General features: G+C 35.7%; 3 protein-coding genes across 6 annotated transcripts; 2 read left to right on the forward strand and 1 right to left on the reverse strand.

Moving 5' to 3' along the window:
• The first annotated feature begins 122 nt into the window (after positions 1-122).
• Positions 123-6,462, forward strand: LOC106178780 (uncharacterized). Of its 3 annotated transcripts, none has more exons than XM_013562109.2 (13): positions 123-275; positions 1,282-1,427; positions 1,635-1,844; positions 2,294-2,475; positions 2,643-2,799; positions 3,213-3,463; positions 3,666-3,840; positions 4,196-4,374; positions 4,669-4,803; positions 5,120-5,164; positions 5,701-5,838; positions 5,954-6,067; positions 6,276-6,462. In XM_013562109.2, exons 2-13 carry the CDS (start codon positions 1,301-1,303, stop codon positions 6,441-6,443), a joined length of 1,881 nt encoding a protein of 626 aa, XP_013417563.2. In that variant the 5' UTR covers positions 123-275; positions 1,282-1,300; the 3' UTR covers positions 6,444-6,462. The 3 variants fall into 3 exon arrangements, with proteins under 3 accessions (XP_013417563.2, XP_013417565.2, XP_013417564.2); XM_013562111.2 differs by having other exon boundaries at positions 1,282-1,412; XM_013562110.2 differs by having other exon boundaries at positions 147-275; positions 1,285-1,427.
• Positions 6,463-7,415: 953 nt separating this feature from the next.
• Positions 7,416-18,422, reverse strand: LOC106178782 (eukaryotic translation initiation factor 3 subunit D). 2 transcript variants are annotated; one of them, XM_013562113.3, is made up of 15 exons: positions 18,221-18,422; positions 17,840-17,885; positions 17,474-17,610; positions 17,010-17,098; positions 16,762-16,828; positions 11,637-11,758; positions 11,235-11,367; positions 10,688-10,835; positions 10,395-10,525; positions 10,039-10,121; positions 9,680-9,809; positions 9,304-9,446; positions 8,908-9,100; positions 8,489-8,646; positions 7,416-7,709 (listed from the first exon to the last, which is right to left on the reverse strand). In XM_013562113.3, the coding sequence occupies exons 1-15, from the start codon at positions 18,341-18,343 to the stop codon at positions 7,706-7,708; spliced, it is 1,707 nt and encodes a 568-aa protein (XP_013417567.1). In that variant the 5' UTR covers positions 18,344-18,422; the 3' UTR covers positions 7,416-7,705. The 2 variants fall into 2 exon arrangements, with proteins under 2 accessions (XP_013417567.1, XP_013417569.1); XM_013562115.3 differs by having other exon boundaries at positions 8,523-8,646; positions 18,221-18,421.
• LOC106167255 (toll-like receptor Tollo) lies at positions 12,909-16,129 on the forward strand. Its single transcript, XM_024077929.2, has 2 exons — positions 12,909-13,003; positions 13,356-16,129. The coding sequence occupies exons 1-2, from the start codon at positions 12,995-12,997 to the stop codon at positions 15,963-15,965; spliced, it is 2,619 nt and encodes an 872-aa protein (XP_023933697.2). The 5' UTR covers positions 12,909-12,994; the 3' UTR covers positions 15,966-16,129.
• Positions 18,423-18,465: the final 43 nt, after the last annotated feature.

Genomic DNA, 18,465 nt, shown 5'->3' on the forward strand with positions numbered 1-18,465 from the left:
CCCTCTCTTTCATATTTAAATTGAAGGTAGAAGCATATAATCTATATTATAGCAGAAACGGCTAGTTTGAAAACGATGAATAGGACATTACTAACATTGTGTCAGGTGAGACAAGGTGGACCTTGCAGAATGTGCGGGTGAGACAAATTGTAAACACCATTTCACAACGTTTCACAACAGATCGACACTACCGGTGTAATATGATTTCTGTAGTACAGTGCTCATAAACCATGCATTTGATTCAGTATGATGACAAAAGAAACTTTTTCTAACAGGTGAGTTTGAAATACAGCATGTTTAGCAGTATCAATTTTAAAGACAGCTGAGTAACATAAAAATTTAAGTGACTCGAACCTTGAAGTTACATTCGATATATTGTTCATTAGTTCCGTCTTTATACGTACTATAGTTGATTAAAGGGTTTGCGATTTTACATTTTACAATGAATATTTGTCATGCTCATAAGCTAAATGTAATCAAAACTATTTAAGAGAGTGTAGTACTACCTGTACTACGTACTTAAAGTCTTTCAAGTCTTAGAGGCCGTCCCCATAATTAACCCAGTCGTACTAGCTCGATTAATCTAACACCTAATAGGGGATTCTCACTAAATTGCATTCAGTTTAGCACGGCTCCTGGTAAAGTAAAGTACTTGAGTAAAGTCGGGAACTTTGTGCTCCAAGATGTTGTTCATGTTGGTTTGCAAGGGGGCGTGCCAGACAATTAAGGTGCTTGTAATGTACATTGACTTGCCATAGTGAGAATCCCTGCTGAGATAGATTATTAAATAACTCCTCATGCAGGCAGGGGCTGATGTAGGCCGTCTTCTGGATCTTCCGGAAGACGGTCAGATTTTCAAGTTTACATTGAAGGGTATCTAATTTTTCTGTTGGAAGATTGTCAAAAATGAAGAATGGATCAACAAAGATAATTCGGAAGACTGTCAGAAAATATCTCTGAATCTGCTCCTGTCCTGCAGTATGGACCAGTGTGCTGAGGTTATGCAGGGCCGTAGCCTGAGCAAAATGCCAGGGGGGGCAGTAAGCGGACACGAGGGGGCAAGCTACAGAGGGGGGAGGGTGTGGTGTGTAAAATTCCAAATTCCAGGGGGGGCAGCTGCCCCCCCTGCCCCCCCGGAGGCTACGGCCCTGTTATGGAAACGCAATCTTTAAAGTCTAGTAATAATTTGCACTCTGCCTGCTCCCCAAACCATTCCCTGCCCACTGAGTGCCACAATAATAATGTGGTATCAAAACAGCAGCAGTTTTTTTTCCATTTCAGCAGATAAAAACAGGACCCAATGGAATCTTCAAGTTCAAATCCAGATTTATTGGCCCTAGCAACAGCTAGTGTCCAGGCTCAGGAAAGATTGCACTTGGAGCTGAAGAAGAGGAAAGTGAAGAAGAGAGATGGTAAATCTACATCAGGTACTATAGTACAGTGCATAGTGTTCTGTTCAGTGAAATATTACATTTACACTTACTATACTGACTTTTAAACTAAGAAAACTTTTGATCTAGACCTAAATTAACATACACATTGTCAAGAATTTCTGGTGACCTGTAGAGATATTTCAGTGTTATTAAATACCTGAATTGAAGTTGGCATAACAGTTTGACTATTATTCATTTCAGCATTTGACCATTCCATACAAGCATTAGAACATCTTCAGTCCTTGAAGGCAGAGCTTGAAGACAGAGATTTCAAGCTTCATGACTATAGTTCTAAGGTCACAGAAGAAGGACTGCAGTCTCTGAGGCAGCTTTGCCTCATGCATGTTCCCAGCTCTGTCACAGAAGATGTTAGAGGGTCATTTCAGGAAAAAATCCAAGATATATTTGAAGGTACTCATAGATGTGTTCTATAGAAAGGAAACAAAACATTCAGATAAGATACATATAATTAGATTTTGTTGGTAACCATGTTTCACATAATATATTTGATTTAACCATCTTTTTTTTTTTTTTTTTTTTTTTTGCACACAGTTGAATTCTCATACATTTGAGAAATGTCTGTTAATGTACAATGTATGTACTTTAAAATGTATAGAAATTTTTGCTAAACAACCCGACTTGGGTCTTTATAATACACAAAAGACATTGCCTGCAAACTGCCCGAAAGACAATCACTGCTGTTAGTTAATTATAGTGTGTGTGTTCATAGTCCGATAGATGTTATTTGATTTTTTTTTTAATTTAAAGCACGTAGATTGAGTGACTTTCAATTCCTGTATCGTTAAATGGTTATTTCATTTTTTTTTTGCCACAGATTGATAAGATAATTGTAATTTTAGGTTGGAGCAGAGAAGTCTTATTTGCTGCAATCATAACTTGTCCATGGTACTGGGCCACACAAGAAGAAAGAGGGCAGCAGGCCAAGCATAACTCTATTTTAGTGATTTATGTAGGGCAGGATGAGGAGTTCTTTGCTCCAATTAACAGACATTTTAAAGAGCAGCACAATGTTATAGATTTGGTGAGCAAGGTGTTTTGAAATTATTCAGAACTTATATCTCTGTCAGGTTTGCAATTAAATATCATTTTGTGTTCACTTGTGTATCTAATGAATTGCCATATGTTTCCCATGTTTTTGTACTTTGTAGAAACATTAAATCTTTTTCTTAAAAATAATCTTTTTTTCAGGGATGGTTTTATGCCGCAGAAGTTTTTCATTTTTGCAACTATGCTGTTAAGGGAAAACAAAGATTTGTTGAGGCTTTATGTCTACCACAGACAGCAATCATATTTGAATCTGACCAGTGGGTGAACATGAAAACTTCTCTTACCAGCCAATTGCTCAGTGAGTAAAACAAACATTTTTTTAATTCATACATTTAGCAAACATGGGAAGATCAAATATGACATTGCTTGAAATTTGCTTGCCAGAAATAATTTCCTATGTACATATTAAAATTAATTGAAAAAAAATCAATTTCTGAACATTCTGTCTACAAAATTGAACTTAATATTAAGAATTTTGAAAATTTCATAAAACTGGTAAAAATACTTCATATTCTGAGGTTCTGCGTATGTACATTTTCTTCTCTGTCATATTTTGACTATGAAAATCTTCATCAAGGCCATCTACTGATCATTTGACAATTTGAAAATTTAGCAAAAAAAAAAAGTAATAGTAAGTACTTGTAATTGTCAGTGAATAATAAAACAACAAAAATTATAATTAATATACAAAAGTTATTTGATTCTCCACAGATCTCAGGGGATTTTTGGAGCAGTGTCGGGGCCAAGCCATTGGTGGTATATCCAAGAAGAGCAAAGTTTCTGGACAGATGCGGCTGAGTGATAAGGCTACACTTTATGAAATGAGCCAATCATTTCGCCTCTTACATAGTGCATCATGTGTCTTAAATGGTGAAATACCTTCAATGGACTGTATTCTGGAAGCTGATAATCTTTCAGATGTGGGCAAAGAAGCTCTCAGAAAACTCCAGGCAGCTTATCAGGTAAACATGAAATGACTAAGTTTGTGTTGAAAAAGATTTAAATCCATAGTCCACTAGAAGAATGTTCCTGGTGTTGTTATTAGAATACTCAAGACTGGTGAAGTTGTTTTTCTTATTTTTGTTGAAATATAAGTCCTGCTTTTGACAAAAGTTATGGTTAAATTTTATTGTTGCTGTTTTTATCTCAGTATAATCATTACAGGATGAAACCATGTCCAAGCTAGACTTATTTGATATTGTACAGCGATGGAAAAAGGAGGTGGATTGTAAAATGTCCAAAGCAAAATTCAATAAACTGGAAAAAGTACAAGAAGAGCTTGGCAAGTGGCAGGCTGATGTCAGGTGCTGTCAGAAAAATGTGAACTTCCAAAAACTGGGTAATGGAACTGCATCATTACCTGTTTAATAATTAGGGTTTTATTATTTAAAAAATAATTTCCTTCAGATTAGAACAAGTATAAGGTGATCATGGTATCCTGAATGGTTATTGGGATTGGTAATTCCTGATCATAACCACAAAAGAGGAACTTGTTCCCAATAATATTTTTTTATTTTTAAAAATGTCAAAGAGAGTAACATATTTCCAATGGAAATTAGTGTCTTTAAAATGCCACTGTTTGAAATTAAATGTCTCCTAATGCATAAGAAAAAGGTAAGGGGTTGTGAATCATGGACCCCACTTTGCGCATTATTTAGAAAGTAGCAAATATTTCATTCAGTTTTCTATTTCAGTTGTTGAAGATTCTGCTAGAGACTGCTTGCTGTCACTAATGAAGAAGATTGGAGGTCCAGTAGCTAGTATGGAACCTGAGCAAATAGTCATGATAGCACAAGCAGGGAGTTATTTATATAACCTGGCAACACCTGATAGTGATGTGGATTACATTATAGTTTATCTTACTCCCACAGAGGTGAGTCTCAATTATGTTGTTCAAAATGGTTTCAACATTAGGAAAAAAACTTGAGAAAGGGAGAAAAAACTCTTAAGCCTAATTATTTCCCCGAATATGTTAGTCAAAATAGTGTGAATCAGGAAAGTGTACTGTCTAATTTGAAAAAGACCGGGATTAAAACGCTGAGTGTATCTTGCACATCATTTCATGATTATTTTACCAATTGAATATTATTGATATGATATCGTTATCAGAATTTCATAAATCCAGTCTGCTTATTATAAAGCATATAGTTTATTTTGAACATTTCAGAAAATAATAAGTTCCTGTGGCATAGGAAATGAATCGTATGAGAATCGTGGCCCCCAGAAGCAGTTTGAGTATGGAGCGTATGAGGCAAGACTGTTCTGTGAGATGCTCAGTAAAGGCAGTGTGGTCATCTTGGAGGCTAGTTTCAGAACTTTACTTGGATATTTTTTATAAATTAATTAATCAATTTTTATTGTACGGAGAGGGTGTAGTCAAATTCTTCTTTAATAGACATGCATGATGCAGCTATAATATTTGTAAAATCTGAAGAAGTTTATTGATGAAAGTAAACAAATGGTATGAAGATGTTATTCAAAGTTGAAGCATATCAGGAATATACGTAGGTATGTAAAACAAAGAAGCAGAATGTAATGATAAAAGTACCTTTCTCTCCAGGAAAAGGATAGAAGTATCTCTCACTCTATTATCTGTTACTTTTTTGTTTCTCCTACAGCTAGTTTTCTCTTTGGATCTGGAATATACCAGCTCAGCCTGGAGGGTAAGTTGGACAAACGATGACAGCTGTCCCATATGTATATAACTACAGTTGGTTAATGCCTTTTTTGTAGGATGTTTAACTGATTAAAAAACGTATGTAATCAAATATTAAAGCACATTATTTCTCTTCAAATCAACACTCATTCTTGTTATAGTTTAAGTGATAAGGTAATGATTTGATATTCTCAGTAGGTAAAATTGACATTGATGTTGAGTGGTAGCAACAAAGTAGAAAAGCAGGCTACCCTAAAGTTCTGTTCTCTACAGTTAAAGCACTTAAATGCTATACAGAATATATTTTTAAGGATTTCAAAATTATGTATTTGAAAGATTGACAGTTTTTTCCTTTGAAAAGTTGGTCATTACCATATTTTATTTTAAATGCATGAGAATGATTAATCAGCTTACTAGTATGTTAATGGGGTCATAACAAGTGACAAGTTAACAATTTGAATGTAATGGACAAATATACTTGGCTTACTCAATGTTCATTATTTGATTTGTTGTTTATCATTATTAGATTTTTTGTATGAACAGGAATTGGTCAGTCATAAGCAAGACTTTGTGACAGAAACTGCCATCCAGCAATACCTAGGTCTTGTAAAAAACAACATGAAAATGATTGAGGGTGGTAAACACCAGGGCACATCCAGGGAGAGGAAGCTTTTTTATCAGGTACATTTATAACTATTCACTAGGTGTGTTGTACATTTCACAGGTTGCATAATTATTGAACTTAAATGCTATTTTAGATGAATAGTTTTAACTTTAAAAGTTTGACCTACTTCAGACGTTCCACAAGCTGGACAGCCTGGAGTTCTTCCTCCAGGGTAACCCGCCCCCAGTTAAATGTTCAGGGCACATCAAGGATTTCATCATGAAGATAAGACAAGGACCTCTTGAGGTAATGACAAGAATAAAATATTTTAAAACAAGTCGGCAGAAAATCCTAGCATTGGTTACTTCCACCATCAGAAATAACATCATCTCTATTTAGAATGTTCGACCTTTACTGAACATTTCACCTTGTAGTCAGTTTCTTTTGTTTGTTATTAACCTATTGCATTTTTTAGAAGAGAGTTTCATATTTTGAAGGACTTATTTATTTTTAGGGAGAAATTTCTAGAGAAATTTTGTTCAAACTGGCTGAAGAAAGACTACAGAAACTTCAATCTGCTTTTGCTGGCAGAGCTTGCAGGCTTCCAGAGCATGCTAACACAAAGTATCTGACCGACTGGCTGATGCGCACTAGGGGATGGAAAGTGGAGCCCCAGAGTTGATCTTCATTTACATACAAAATATGCTAAGCATCTTTATATACTCGACCAAATAAGTTCAGAAACACCCTTATATTGAATAATTATAAATTAATCATATGAGCTCAGGTAAATATTTTAACCAAATATTGATGGATAATGCACCCACCATTTGTTACTCTTTTACACTGAAGACTTTCCCACTAAGTTGCAAAGTTTTTTAATTATTGAAAAACAAATTTAGGTTTCTTAACCTTTTTAGGTCTGGTGTAGATGGTGCATGTTGGTAAAGCTGTGATAACCTTACACAGGATTACATCTTTAATAATTTTATTTGCATGAGAGGATTATTTCCATACTTTTATTGTATATAGCATGCTGTTGTTATGTCACGAGAATTATAGTAAATGTTTTCCTACATAACTGTGTAATAAGAAGTAATTTTAACTTATGAGTGCAATGTTTAAATGTTATTAGTTGAAAAAATAGTGTACCTTACTATGTTAATCATGTTGCAGAAATAGCAATATATTGCACCAAGTAAACAAAGGAATCTGCAAATATGAGAAACAGGCTTGAATGGACCTTTCCTGGTAGAAAGGATTTTCACACGGTTATTCCTTATTTCTCATGAATAGTGTTAACTTTTAACATCTGGCTGGTGTTTGCAAATTTGTTCTATTCATTCCCACAATGCCTTTTCTGTTCTTCCTTTTCCATTTAGAAATTCCTTGATAAGACAAAGATTTTTAAGCAGCCATGGTCAAACGTATACAATGTAACTGTGCCCCATCTCCAAGAATTGGGATTTGATGTCAAAAGTTGAGGCAAAGGGAGGGCAGTGTGTGCATTGAGTTACCAACATCTCTACATGTTATCAAATGCCTCAGGTTATTGAATTTGCAGGCAAGGTAAGAGTGAGAAAATGTACAAATCATGTCATTTGTATGTCAATATTCATGAATACTAAAATAATAAATACCAACAATCAAACTATTTTTTATTGCAAAGGAAGTTTATTTCATCTTTGAAAAATATGTAGCATGTGATTGAATGTCATGTCAAAAATGTAAACCCATGGGTGTTGTTAACTTCAGCTGGCTTTTCCATAATTCAATACTTCTGTTTTAATGTGTAGTCTGTGGTTACAAATCGAGACATCACTGCTTTTAATCATTGTCCAACCATTAAAATCCCTTGATTACTTCCTATTTGGAGATTAAATTATTTCAACTATTCTTCAAGGTCCTTCTTGGCCCTCCTTGTATGTGGTGCTCTAGCGATCATTACCTGAAAGATAAAATTATGATATCTTTAAAACAATATAATATGAAGAGAAAGGGATACATAAAAACGTCTTGATCAACAACATCTTCAGACACTACTAGCATAAAGCATTATTCACATTTTTTGTTTTTCAAAAAACTGCAGATTGGACCTAAGGGCAGAAATCTTCATGATGTAAAAATAAAACTGTTAAGTCGCATATGAAATGTATCAGGTTAAAGTATAACAACTACAACATGTGGCTGCTCTAGAAGGATAACACAAAAATAATGTAGAGGAAATGGCAGAAAGTATCAACGATGCCAAAAAGTATAACAACAATAGCATCTAACAACATAATGGGTGACCAAAAAAGGATAAAATAAATGCAGAACAACCGATTAGGGGACTACAAACTGAAAGCGGAAACAAAGTGGACAGTCATTCAGAAAGAATAATTTTAATGAACATTATGTATAAAGAAGCTTTCCAGAATAAGCATACATCTATATAACTGCAATTTATGAGGAATAAATATAAAGTAACATTTAAAAGTATGAGTCAAAAGACATTGGCATCGATTACATCATGCTGTGTGTGTGTGTTTGTTTTTTTTTTTTGGGGAGGGGGGGGGGGGGGAGGAGGCATAGATAGATAAATGTATCTCTATGCTCTGCAGCAGGGTTTTGAGGACTAGATTTCCTTCTATCTCCGGTTTTAACACATTAAAACAGCATGCTGGTGGTTACACTGACTTCCAGTCACTGGTCATGCAGCCAACTCTGTTATGGAAATAGTCTTACTCTTTTTTACTGGCATTAACCTCTGCGGCGTTACCTTCCTCATCATCCCTCTGATCATCGTCATCCTCATCGTCACTCTCCTCAGTGGTACTTTCCTCCTCTTCCTCCTCGTCTGACTCAAAGGTGTTATCAGGGATGTCATAGATTCTAATCATTGGCTTGAAAAAAGAAAGCATTTTCAAATTAAAAAGTATATCAGACATAGCAATGCTAAGTTATGTACTGGCAACTTCTAAAACGTATCAAAGTGAATTTCATGTCTACCTAGGCTTTAATTGCATGAGTAAGAACATGTAAATGGCAAGCACAAATAGAAAAGACATACTTTTTTTGTAAATATGCAGTAACTGAATGCTTAGCACAGCTCAAAATTAGTTACCAAGCAACCATTTTTCCCTTTTATAATGAGAAATACTCACCTTATTAGGGTCCTTCATAATTAAATATTTTCCTTCCTTCATCTTCATAAGTGTGTCTACAATACACCTCAGTATACCCCATCCATTGTCCATACTCAGGTTGATCTGACTGGCAAACTCAATGGGCTTGAACTGCTGTGTGCCTAGGATCACATGCTTGGCTGAGTCACGTTGGTGAACACGAGAAACATACCTGTGAAAAAACACAAATGGATGAGCAAAATGCTAGATAAAGAGAAGTTGCTACTAAAAGAGCAGTGAAACATGGACAGCCTGAATCAACGTGTTCATCTCAGGAAATCACACGTTTTTTTAAATTTGAAAAATAATTGATTGATCACTTTTTCTGTTTAAAAAATAGAAGAAATTCAGGTTAGTACAAGCATAGAGCATTACCCAAACTTAATCTGGTCAGATCCAGCCAGCAGAGCACAGACAGTCCACTTGGCCAGTTTACAGCTATTGTTCTTCAGCTCAGTAGCAAGAACAGCTCCTCTCTGAACATCCAAGCGACTGCGCCAATCAACACCACCAGAAAACTGGAAAGAAAAATAAAGGTCATGACAAATTGTACTGCACATCACCGGTAAACTGAAAATTATTTTCAATTAATTTTTCTCTTGTGAAAACAGATTCGTGAACTGTAATTCGCACTTATAAACTAAAAAGTTAGCAATGTATGAAGTATCTAAAAGTCTGCACATTTTCAAAAAGGATCGAGTCTGTGCTTGTCTTTTCAGTGCTTAACAATAGAAGAACATTGCAATCTTACCCTAGAATCCCACTCATTAAGAGCCTTGATGTTAATGAAATTGGTCTCATTATTGGGTCCAACCATTACACCATCATGCTCTGTGCGGCAAATCAGTTCAATATCATTTCCAAGGTCCCACTTGCGATACCTATAATGAAAAGAAAGATTTTGAAAGCCACCAGTATTGATGAATCAGAAGAAGGTTAATGCTGACCAAAAGAACTAAACTGCTTGAAAAATTAGACAATACGGAATTTCAACAAATGTGAGCACCAGAAAATTATTAGCACCCATATAATAAAACACTTCTTAAAAACTTAAAAAGCATTGATATGAAAATTTTAATTTTTCAATATTCTATAATTACAAATATTTACCTGTATCCAACAGATGCCACCTCTCCGTCATCTTCCTCCTGAACAAATGGGTTCTTGTTCTCAAAGCTGAATTTCTCCTGGTTCTGAAAGTTCATAAAGACAATAAATGTGAAATGCTGTCAGAACATATGATAACGAAACAACAGGAGTAAACCACTAAAATTATATACAAATTTTTGTATATGAATAAAATATGCATAAAATGTGCATTAAATATGAATAAAATATGCACAAAATGTCTACTTCAAAGCCAAATAAACATGGGCAGGTCAATATGGCCAGTGTCCAAACATCAAATTTTCAGATATTGAGTCACTTTTAAAAAATTCGCAAATGGAGGTGAAATGCTGACTAACCATCTTGAGAACCTGCTGAGAGAAATTATGGTTGATGAAGGTTGCCTCTAGAGCCAAGCTTCTTGGGGAGTTGATGCTTGTCCCTTCTTCCTGGGGTGGTTCTATAGCTGTCTCACTCACAGTCAAAAGATCTAATCAATAAAAACATAAATATATCAGTTTATTTGCAAACAAAGGCATGCATGTAAAAACAATTATTTTGCAGTATGTTTCAGAGCTGAATTATTCAAAATCTCTGGAGACTGTATTATATGCAAAATAAATCTGCATTATAACCTTTCACAGATCCTCACCAAATTCAGAGTCATCTCTTTTATCCAAGAAGAGCTTGTTCCCAACTCTCTGTGCCACTATGTCCCAGGAGTAGGTGGAGCGTGTACAACACATGATGGTAGCCAGGATAACATCAGTGGCAAACACATTGCCTTTACTCTTAGCAAGCTGGAATTGAAATCAATCTCAAAATTTTATTTGTTTCACATGAACATAAATCGGTATCATGCTAATTAAAGCACCAGGTATGGGCTAGAGTTTAAAATTGACTATTTCTTTCATATATTACTCAAGTTTCTTTCATATAAAAGTTATATATTAAAATGAATTTATTTATATTTAACAAACATTTTTCTTCCTCAGTTAATATTTTGAAAATTCAATCCTATTTCACATTTGTACATTTGGACAGACATGCTGTGTCTAGACATACAGCCATCTATCACCTGTATGTATGTCAGCACCACTAGTGTGGCGGTGTGCTTTCCTGGATTTTTGCTCTGTTCTTTTTGTTGCTCATGTGATCCCACTAGCAACAGAACTTTATGTAAGTGCAGCACATCTTACCTTCCTGATTACTGGGTCATCAGTGGTGGTCACTTTGTGAAAGATTCTATTCACACGCTTCAACTTCTTCTCATTCTTAGTGGTCACTCTGTCATAAGACTTATTGTAGTACTCCATACTACCACAACATACACTGGAAATAAGTTGGTTGATATAAATATATAGAGTTTCAAATTTTAAGAAATTAAGCAACACCTAATATGCACAAAAGTCATTGCATATTTTCTAAAAATCTGTAATACAAGTGATGAAGGTTCAGGTTTGGGAGGCATGAATACAATACCCAAATATACGGATTAATTTCTACATAAATCAGGAAAACTTTCATCTTTACTTGTAACAGATGAAAACTAATGAAAGCCTCTGGGAAAAAATTGAACAAGCTCTCCTAGTAAGACTCACATATCCTGTGGTTCCCCTACAGTCGGCAGGCTGAGCTTGGTAAGCCGGGGGAAGTCCATCTCCTCCACCACATCCCAAGTGTCACGCACCTGCACTGACGCATCACGGTGCTTCAGCTGAATCTGAAAACAAGGAAACTATGCATTTAGTACACTGATCAACAGAGGAAAAAAACATAATCTTATTGTGGTGGTCAAAGTTATGAAATTATGAACATTTATGAATATGTTTTGGAACATTGGTGAGTTTGTTCCCACTTTCCTTCCACCTTCCTATTTTAGCTCATGCTTCTAAAATACAAACATCTTTAATAAAGTTATCTTCAACATTTGACTGAAACCTCTTCCTTATTTGGCAAAATAAACCCAGTTATAGACTTGCGTTCTACCACAGTCAACTCTGAACTGCAGTCCAGGAGCATGCGCACAAGTAGGCAATTTATCACATTTTTGGTAGGTTATTAGTACTGTTACACAAGTGTTTTTCTTATGGAAATATTTCTTTTATGAATATTTATTAAATATTTATGCAGCATAACAATCATTGCTACTTGTACCGTCACATTGTTCACATCATTACCTTTTAATAAGTACAATAGTGTGAATGCTTAATAAAAGGTATCATTGATAAAAGTTCTGTAAATGTAACCTTAAAAGCAGTGTTTATTCCACTGCAGTTCTATTGGGATTTATTGAACTGCAGTTTGAAAGTGTGTAAGGTCCTTACACTTTACTGCATCAGATATGAATGTTTTTTCACTTTTCACACAGATGTTTTTTTAAGCTTTTTTTTTTTTTTTGAATACTCACTGCTGCATCTGATATATGTTTTAAGAACACTCATTATAATTCTCTCAAGATTTCTACAAACAATTAAGCAAAAACACACAGCAAATTAATTGGACACAATCCATGGGATGACTTTACTTCCTAGTGTGTGGGCAGTAAATCTGAACAGCTACTCCAGAGCTCTGGTATAAGAGCATAAAACAAGTAATTTATCCTTCACAGATTTTCCACTACTTTAAGCTGTTAACAACCAGCTGTCCTGGAGACAAACAACACTTTATCAAGCCATATATCTCAAAACATTGGAAGCATGTATGGGTTATGTTTGGTGTGGGCGGTCTCCTGGCCTGTTTTTTATCTATCAACACAGAAGAGTAAATGACAAGACATTTAAAAGATCCTGTTTCTAACCAGATATCCTATTTGTTGAACTGGTTAAGTAAGTACAATAAGAGCTAGGTCAGGAAAAGTGGGACCCTTTTCAATATAGGTGACTAAGAAACTGCCTACACCTATAATTTTAGTAGCTGTACTTACGCATAATGCTTACGGCTTCTGTGGGATACAGTCATGTCTAAGGTAAGTGGTAATTAAAACTGAAATAGTCGCTCCCCAAAACATTGGAAGCATCATAGACTATTCTTCCAACTTCATTAAGTTGAAAATAGGAAGGGGTTTATGGTAATTAATACATTTGACCAGAAGAAGGTAATATGAAGGTGAGATACCGTGTAGATAGAGCAGTGCGTATACATGGTAGGCATTAAAGGCTATGGTGTTTTTTAACGCCTTGGAATCTTTGGGGTTTTTTGTAACATAAAATTTATGAAGTCAATAATTTACACATGAATCTGTCGACTCAGAACTTTATCTAGCTCCAGTCAAATCATAGTTGTAAGTAACCATTTTAACTTCTCTTCTTTTCTTCCAGTTAAAGATGTTGAATGAAGCACAACTGTTGCTTTTCCTATGTGTGTGTATAGGAACGTCAAAAGTACTAGTATCTGGGGCACCACAGCAAGAAAGCTGTCCACATGATTGCACATGCCAACCATCAAGTTTGTGGGATTTTTTAGAAAGCAAGATGAAAGAAGTAAACACAGTGTATGGAACAAGTGATAGTCTTTCCAATACAAAGACGAGCTTGACAAGCCTACTAGACCAGCTGAAACCCTTCTTTCAACTATTCCCTTGCTTAAACATCCAATGTGCTGTTCATGATGATTGGAGCTTTGACTTAAGTGAAAGTGTCAAATATGCCACTTCACAAGGTGTTTTTGTTACATTGAATGTTATCTGCCCCAGAGGAGCTGTGCTAAACTGGACAGACACTGCCCCCTATAGTCAAATTGCTGGTCTGACAGTAAGGGGCTGTGCTTTACAGAAGAACACAAACATTTCAATTGAAAACACAGTTAACCTGATAGAAATAGATTTCTCTAATGTTGGCACAAACTGGTTTAGGCACGTTACAATCCATGCTCAAGCACTTTCCAATGTGTATAAATTAAGCTTAGAAAACAACAATCTCACTACTTTTCCACTTGACACTAGTGGTTTTGGGATGAAAAACCTGCGCTGGCTGAATTTAAAAGGTAATCATTTTAGTTCAATAGACTGCGCCCTGCTGGAGAAATACGATACTTTAGTGGACATAAACATGGACAACAATTTAATCACAACCATCCCAAACTGTGTGACACAGCACAGATCTCCAAACCACGCTAAATTACATTTACGTCACAACCTCATCACAGACCTAGAAGCATGGTATGAACCAAAACGCGTCACCAGCTCTTTGTGGGGTCTTTATCTTGACTACAACAAAATCACAAGTCTGCGCAGAATTGCCAGTTGTAACCTACAGATTATTCACCTCAGCCACAACAATATCAACTACATCGAACCCTCCACATTCTGGAGTTTGAAGTACCTCATGGACGTTGACCTGAGCTACAATATGTTGAGCTACATAGAGCCAGGGACATTCACAGGTCTTCCCATAATAGACAGATTAGACTTGAGCAGTAACAAGCTTGTTGTTATAAGTGAGAGTATTTTACCAACCTTCCTTGGGATTTTAAACGTTAGTGCCAACCAACTGCAACATCCACCTTTCCATAACCCAGACTATCAAATCCCACCAATTAGAAATATCTATGCCAAAGACAATCCATTCCGATGTGACTGCACTAACTCATGGTTACAAAGTTACCTTCAAAAGGCAAACGTCACAGAGGTCTACTACCCATCTTCATATGAATTTCTTCACAGAGGAAAATACAATAACCTGTCACTTTCTACAAACCCATTTAAGGATATAGAAGATTTTCAATGTGCGAGTCCAGCCAAATGGAAAGATGACAAATTATTAGATCATATTGATTTTACTGCCGTTTGCCCAGTGGTTGAAGATTGCCCTTACCCATGCTATTGTAACTGGGACAACAGATTTAACCTAACAAAAGTCCACTGTGAAAATCTAAATATCACAACTCTGCCATCAGCGATGCCAAAAGGCAACCTCAGTATTTACTTACAGAACAACAAACTTGAAATAATCACAGATCAAGATTATTTCTCAAGAGTACATACACTTGTTGCCAGCAACAACTCAATTGCAAAAATCACCAGCAGGATTTTCTGGTACATATCCCATGTGCAGCTGGATGGAAATATTCTAAAAAGTTTACCACAGGACATAGAAAGTATGAAAGGTCATAACATAACTTCCCTTTCACTGAGCCGGAACCCATGGACGTGTTCCTGTGAAAACCTGTGGCTAAAGTCATGGCTTCTTAAAAAGAGAAAAGTCATCCACATGGACTCCATTATATGTACAAATGAACCTGTTAAAGGAAAACCAATATCACAAGTAACGGAAGAAATGCTGCTTTGTCACCCTGCCAGCTACATTCAAGTAGCAGTATCTTTAGGCATTCTGCTCTTGCTGACACTCATAACAATAGCAGTCTTATATAAATATCGCTTTGAGGTCAAGGTTATCCTACACAGTCGCTTCAACTGGCATCCCTTTGATAGAGATCAAGAAATGACAGAAAAACTATATGATGCCTTCATTTCCTACAGCAGTGAGGACCGTTTATGGGTACACACCACCTTGGCTCCCACACTAGAAAACCAACAGTTACCTTATCGTCTCTGTATGCATTGCAGAGATTTTCTGCCAGGGGAGGCCATAGATAACAACATCATACAGGCCATTCAAAACAGCAGGTGCACCATTCTGGTGCTAACAAAGAACTTCTTAAAGAGCAACTGGTGCATATTTGAGTTCCAGCAAGCCCATTATCAAATGATCCACAATGCTCACTTTAAGGTGATTGTCATCCTCAAAGAAGATATCCCAGCTAACGAGGAAATGGATGATGACCTCCGTGCCTACCTGAGAACTCATACCTACTTAGAGGCAAAGGACAAATGGTTTTGGAAGAAACTACTGTATGTGATGCCAACAATGAATAAAAATCACCATGAAAGAGGCTATAACCTTGCTCAGGATGGTGCAACAAATGTATAATGTCTGTAAAAGGAGGCATTTCAGCAGCTTGATATTTTTTAAAATAAATGTTAAATTCCAAATAAACAGAAAGAGAAAGACAATCAACATCAACAACTTTGTTTTTCACTTATAACCATGTACATTTTTAATACTTTCTAAGCTTAAAGAGATAACAACTGTTCATTTAGGTAAAAAAACAGATTTGCCTAGGGTAAACGATGATTTCCCCATACTTAACAATGGTTAATTAATTCATTCTGACATTTAAAGTTAGTCCATGTTATTTTTCTTATAAGTTTTTTTTTGGTAATAATCTCTTAAGAGTTGTTTACAATGTATTTATTTTGAAAAATGAATCTCATTTCAACAGTTGTTATCCCTTTATTATATATATATGTAGAATTCAAGAATGGCAGCACATTTCCTTCTTAGAGCAGTGAGGTATCACAGCAGATAATACAATATGACTGAGAACAAGTAAAACAGAATATTCAAGATGGCTCATTACTCTTTGATCATTGTTTTTTACTTAGTTCTTATATCAAATTTTGTTTATTAGTGAATCATAATAAAAATGATGCAATATTAAATGTAAAGTTACTTCACAAGTTATTTTATAAACCATAACTGTCCTACACAGTCTAATCTCTTTAAACCAGTTTAATGCTTAAGAGAAATAGGAGTGTAGATTTGATATCCAACGGCATGGAAAGAGGTACTTCATAGTTCTGTGTGAGAACAAAACTCAGCCTCCATGAAATCGTTGGTGTTGGTAAAGTCTAGATCTACTTTGCTTTACTCAATGTAAACCTACCTTTCTCTGATCATGCATTGTGCGTCCAAACTGCTTCTGGAACTTACGTAGCTGACGCATACGATCCCTTAAAAAAATGAAAATAAGTGATTATCTAGAAGTCAAAAATGGAGGTTTTTAAACAAATATGATTGCTCACATGTACAGCAGACAAATGTTAGAACACATCAGACATATCACTGATCAAGTACTTTAGTTTACTGAACATTTACAGTCAAAATACAATAACATGAATTAACAATTCTTACCTTTCTCTACTCTTCTGCGTTTTAGAAAGCACCTGCATGCTTGCAGCATTTTGCTGTTGCCGCCGCTCTCTTTCACGTCGCAGTTTATTCTGTAACAAATTGGGTGAATCAGAATAAGACATTTCAGTTTGAGGTCATTTGCAGCTTTCCCCCCCCCCCCCCCTGTGAAATAAGTTCTCATTTAGTTGAAGATAGTTTAAAGGAAGTGTGTCCTTTCCTTACTTTTCGTAAGACTTGAAGATGAAGTTTTCTTATAGAAGGGGGAATAATGTAGAAGTCCAACCCAAAGAATTTGACAGCTTTATTTTCAAAATAGCTCACCATTTGCGAAACCATAGTATATTGACTGCCTATTACACCAAAATTCTCATTCCAACATTTCACTTTGGCAATGCAAAAATACATGAAATCCTAGTTCTCATAATATCACTTATGAAAGTTTCTTATGAGGCTATTTCTGATACCTGGTTGAACTTCATCCTGGCTCTCTGGTAGATGGGTTTCTGTACTTTAGCAGTATCAACCAGCTGGAAGGTGCTTTCATCTTCTTCATGATAATAAGCGTATTGACTACCACCTCCAAACTGAGAAGAATACTTATCTAGAAAGAAGGGAGTTATTCCTATTATAATTTGGTAAATTTGATGAGATGAAATGACTGGCAACATTGTCTAAAGTTCTTGAATGTTGAACATAAAGTTCTGACTACATTAAAATTTTCATTTGAAAAATTCATAAAAATCATTGGTTGAAATCAAAATCAGCACAAGCACCTGCATCTTAACATACTTGGCTTTTCAGTACAATATTAACAAAAGTAATATAATTACTCATATATCTTCTGTCTTGGTAAGTGGAACCCGTCCAGTCAGACACCTAAAATGTAACGGTACAGTTCACATAAAAGAAGAAAACCTTCTGCATATTGTCACATAAAGAGTATGTGGAGCCAGTTTTTTGTTGGACATGACAGGTACATGTAATCAAATTTAAAAACTTTACATATTTAAATCCCTTGGCTCAGTCGAATATCCGAATGTAAGAATAAACTTTAAATATTTTGGACTCGTACAGCACTTATTTACATTTTTTGCTCAGCAGCAAGGCAACTGAGATTACTTTAAAATCCAACTTTCTTCTCAGACCACGACACCGGCATATGGAAATGGAAAGGCACGGCAGGGTGGTGACAGATGGCAAGGTTCACTTACCTTTCCAAGTCTATCTCCCTTTGAAAACGGTTGATATGGCATATCTTTGAATTTCTCAGGTACTTGACATGGTCCCCAGCCATTGGGGTTGTCCTGTATGACAGGCGGGGTGAAATGGGCCATTTTTATTCGCTTTTTCTACCTACGAAAAACGTGGAGAGCAATGGCGCTTATCCACCACTGTCCCGCAGTCAATAATAATTTGACGTGATTAAGTTGTATCTCATCTTAACTTTTGATATACC

Source organism: Lingula anatina, chromosome 2 (genome assembly GCF_051362555.1).
Source record: "Lingula anatina isolate TDL-2025a chromosome 2, LinAna3.0, whole genome shotgun sequence".
Classification (NCBI taxonomy): Eukaryota; Metazoa; Brachiopoda; class Lingulata; order Lingulida; family Lingulidae; genus Lingula; species Lingula anatina.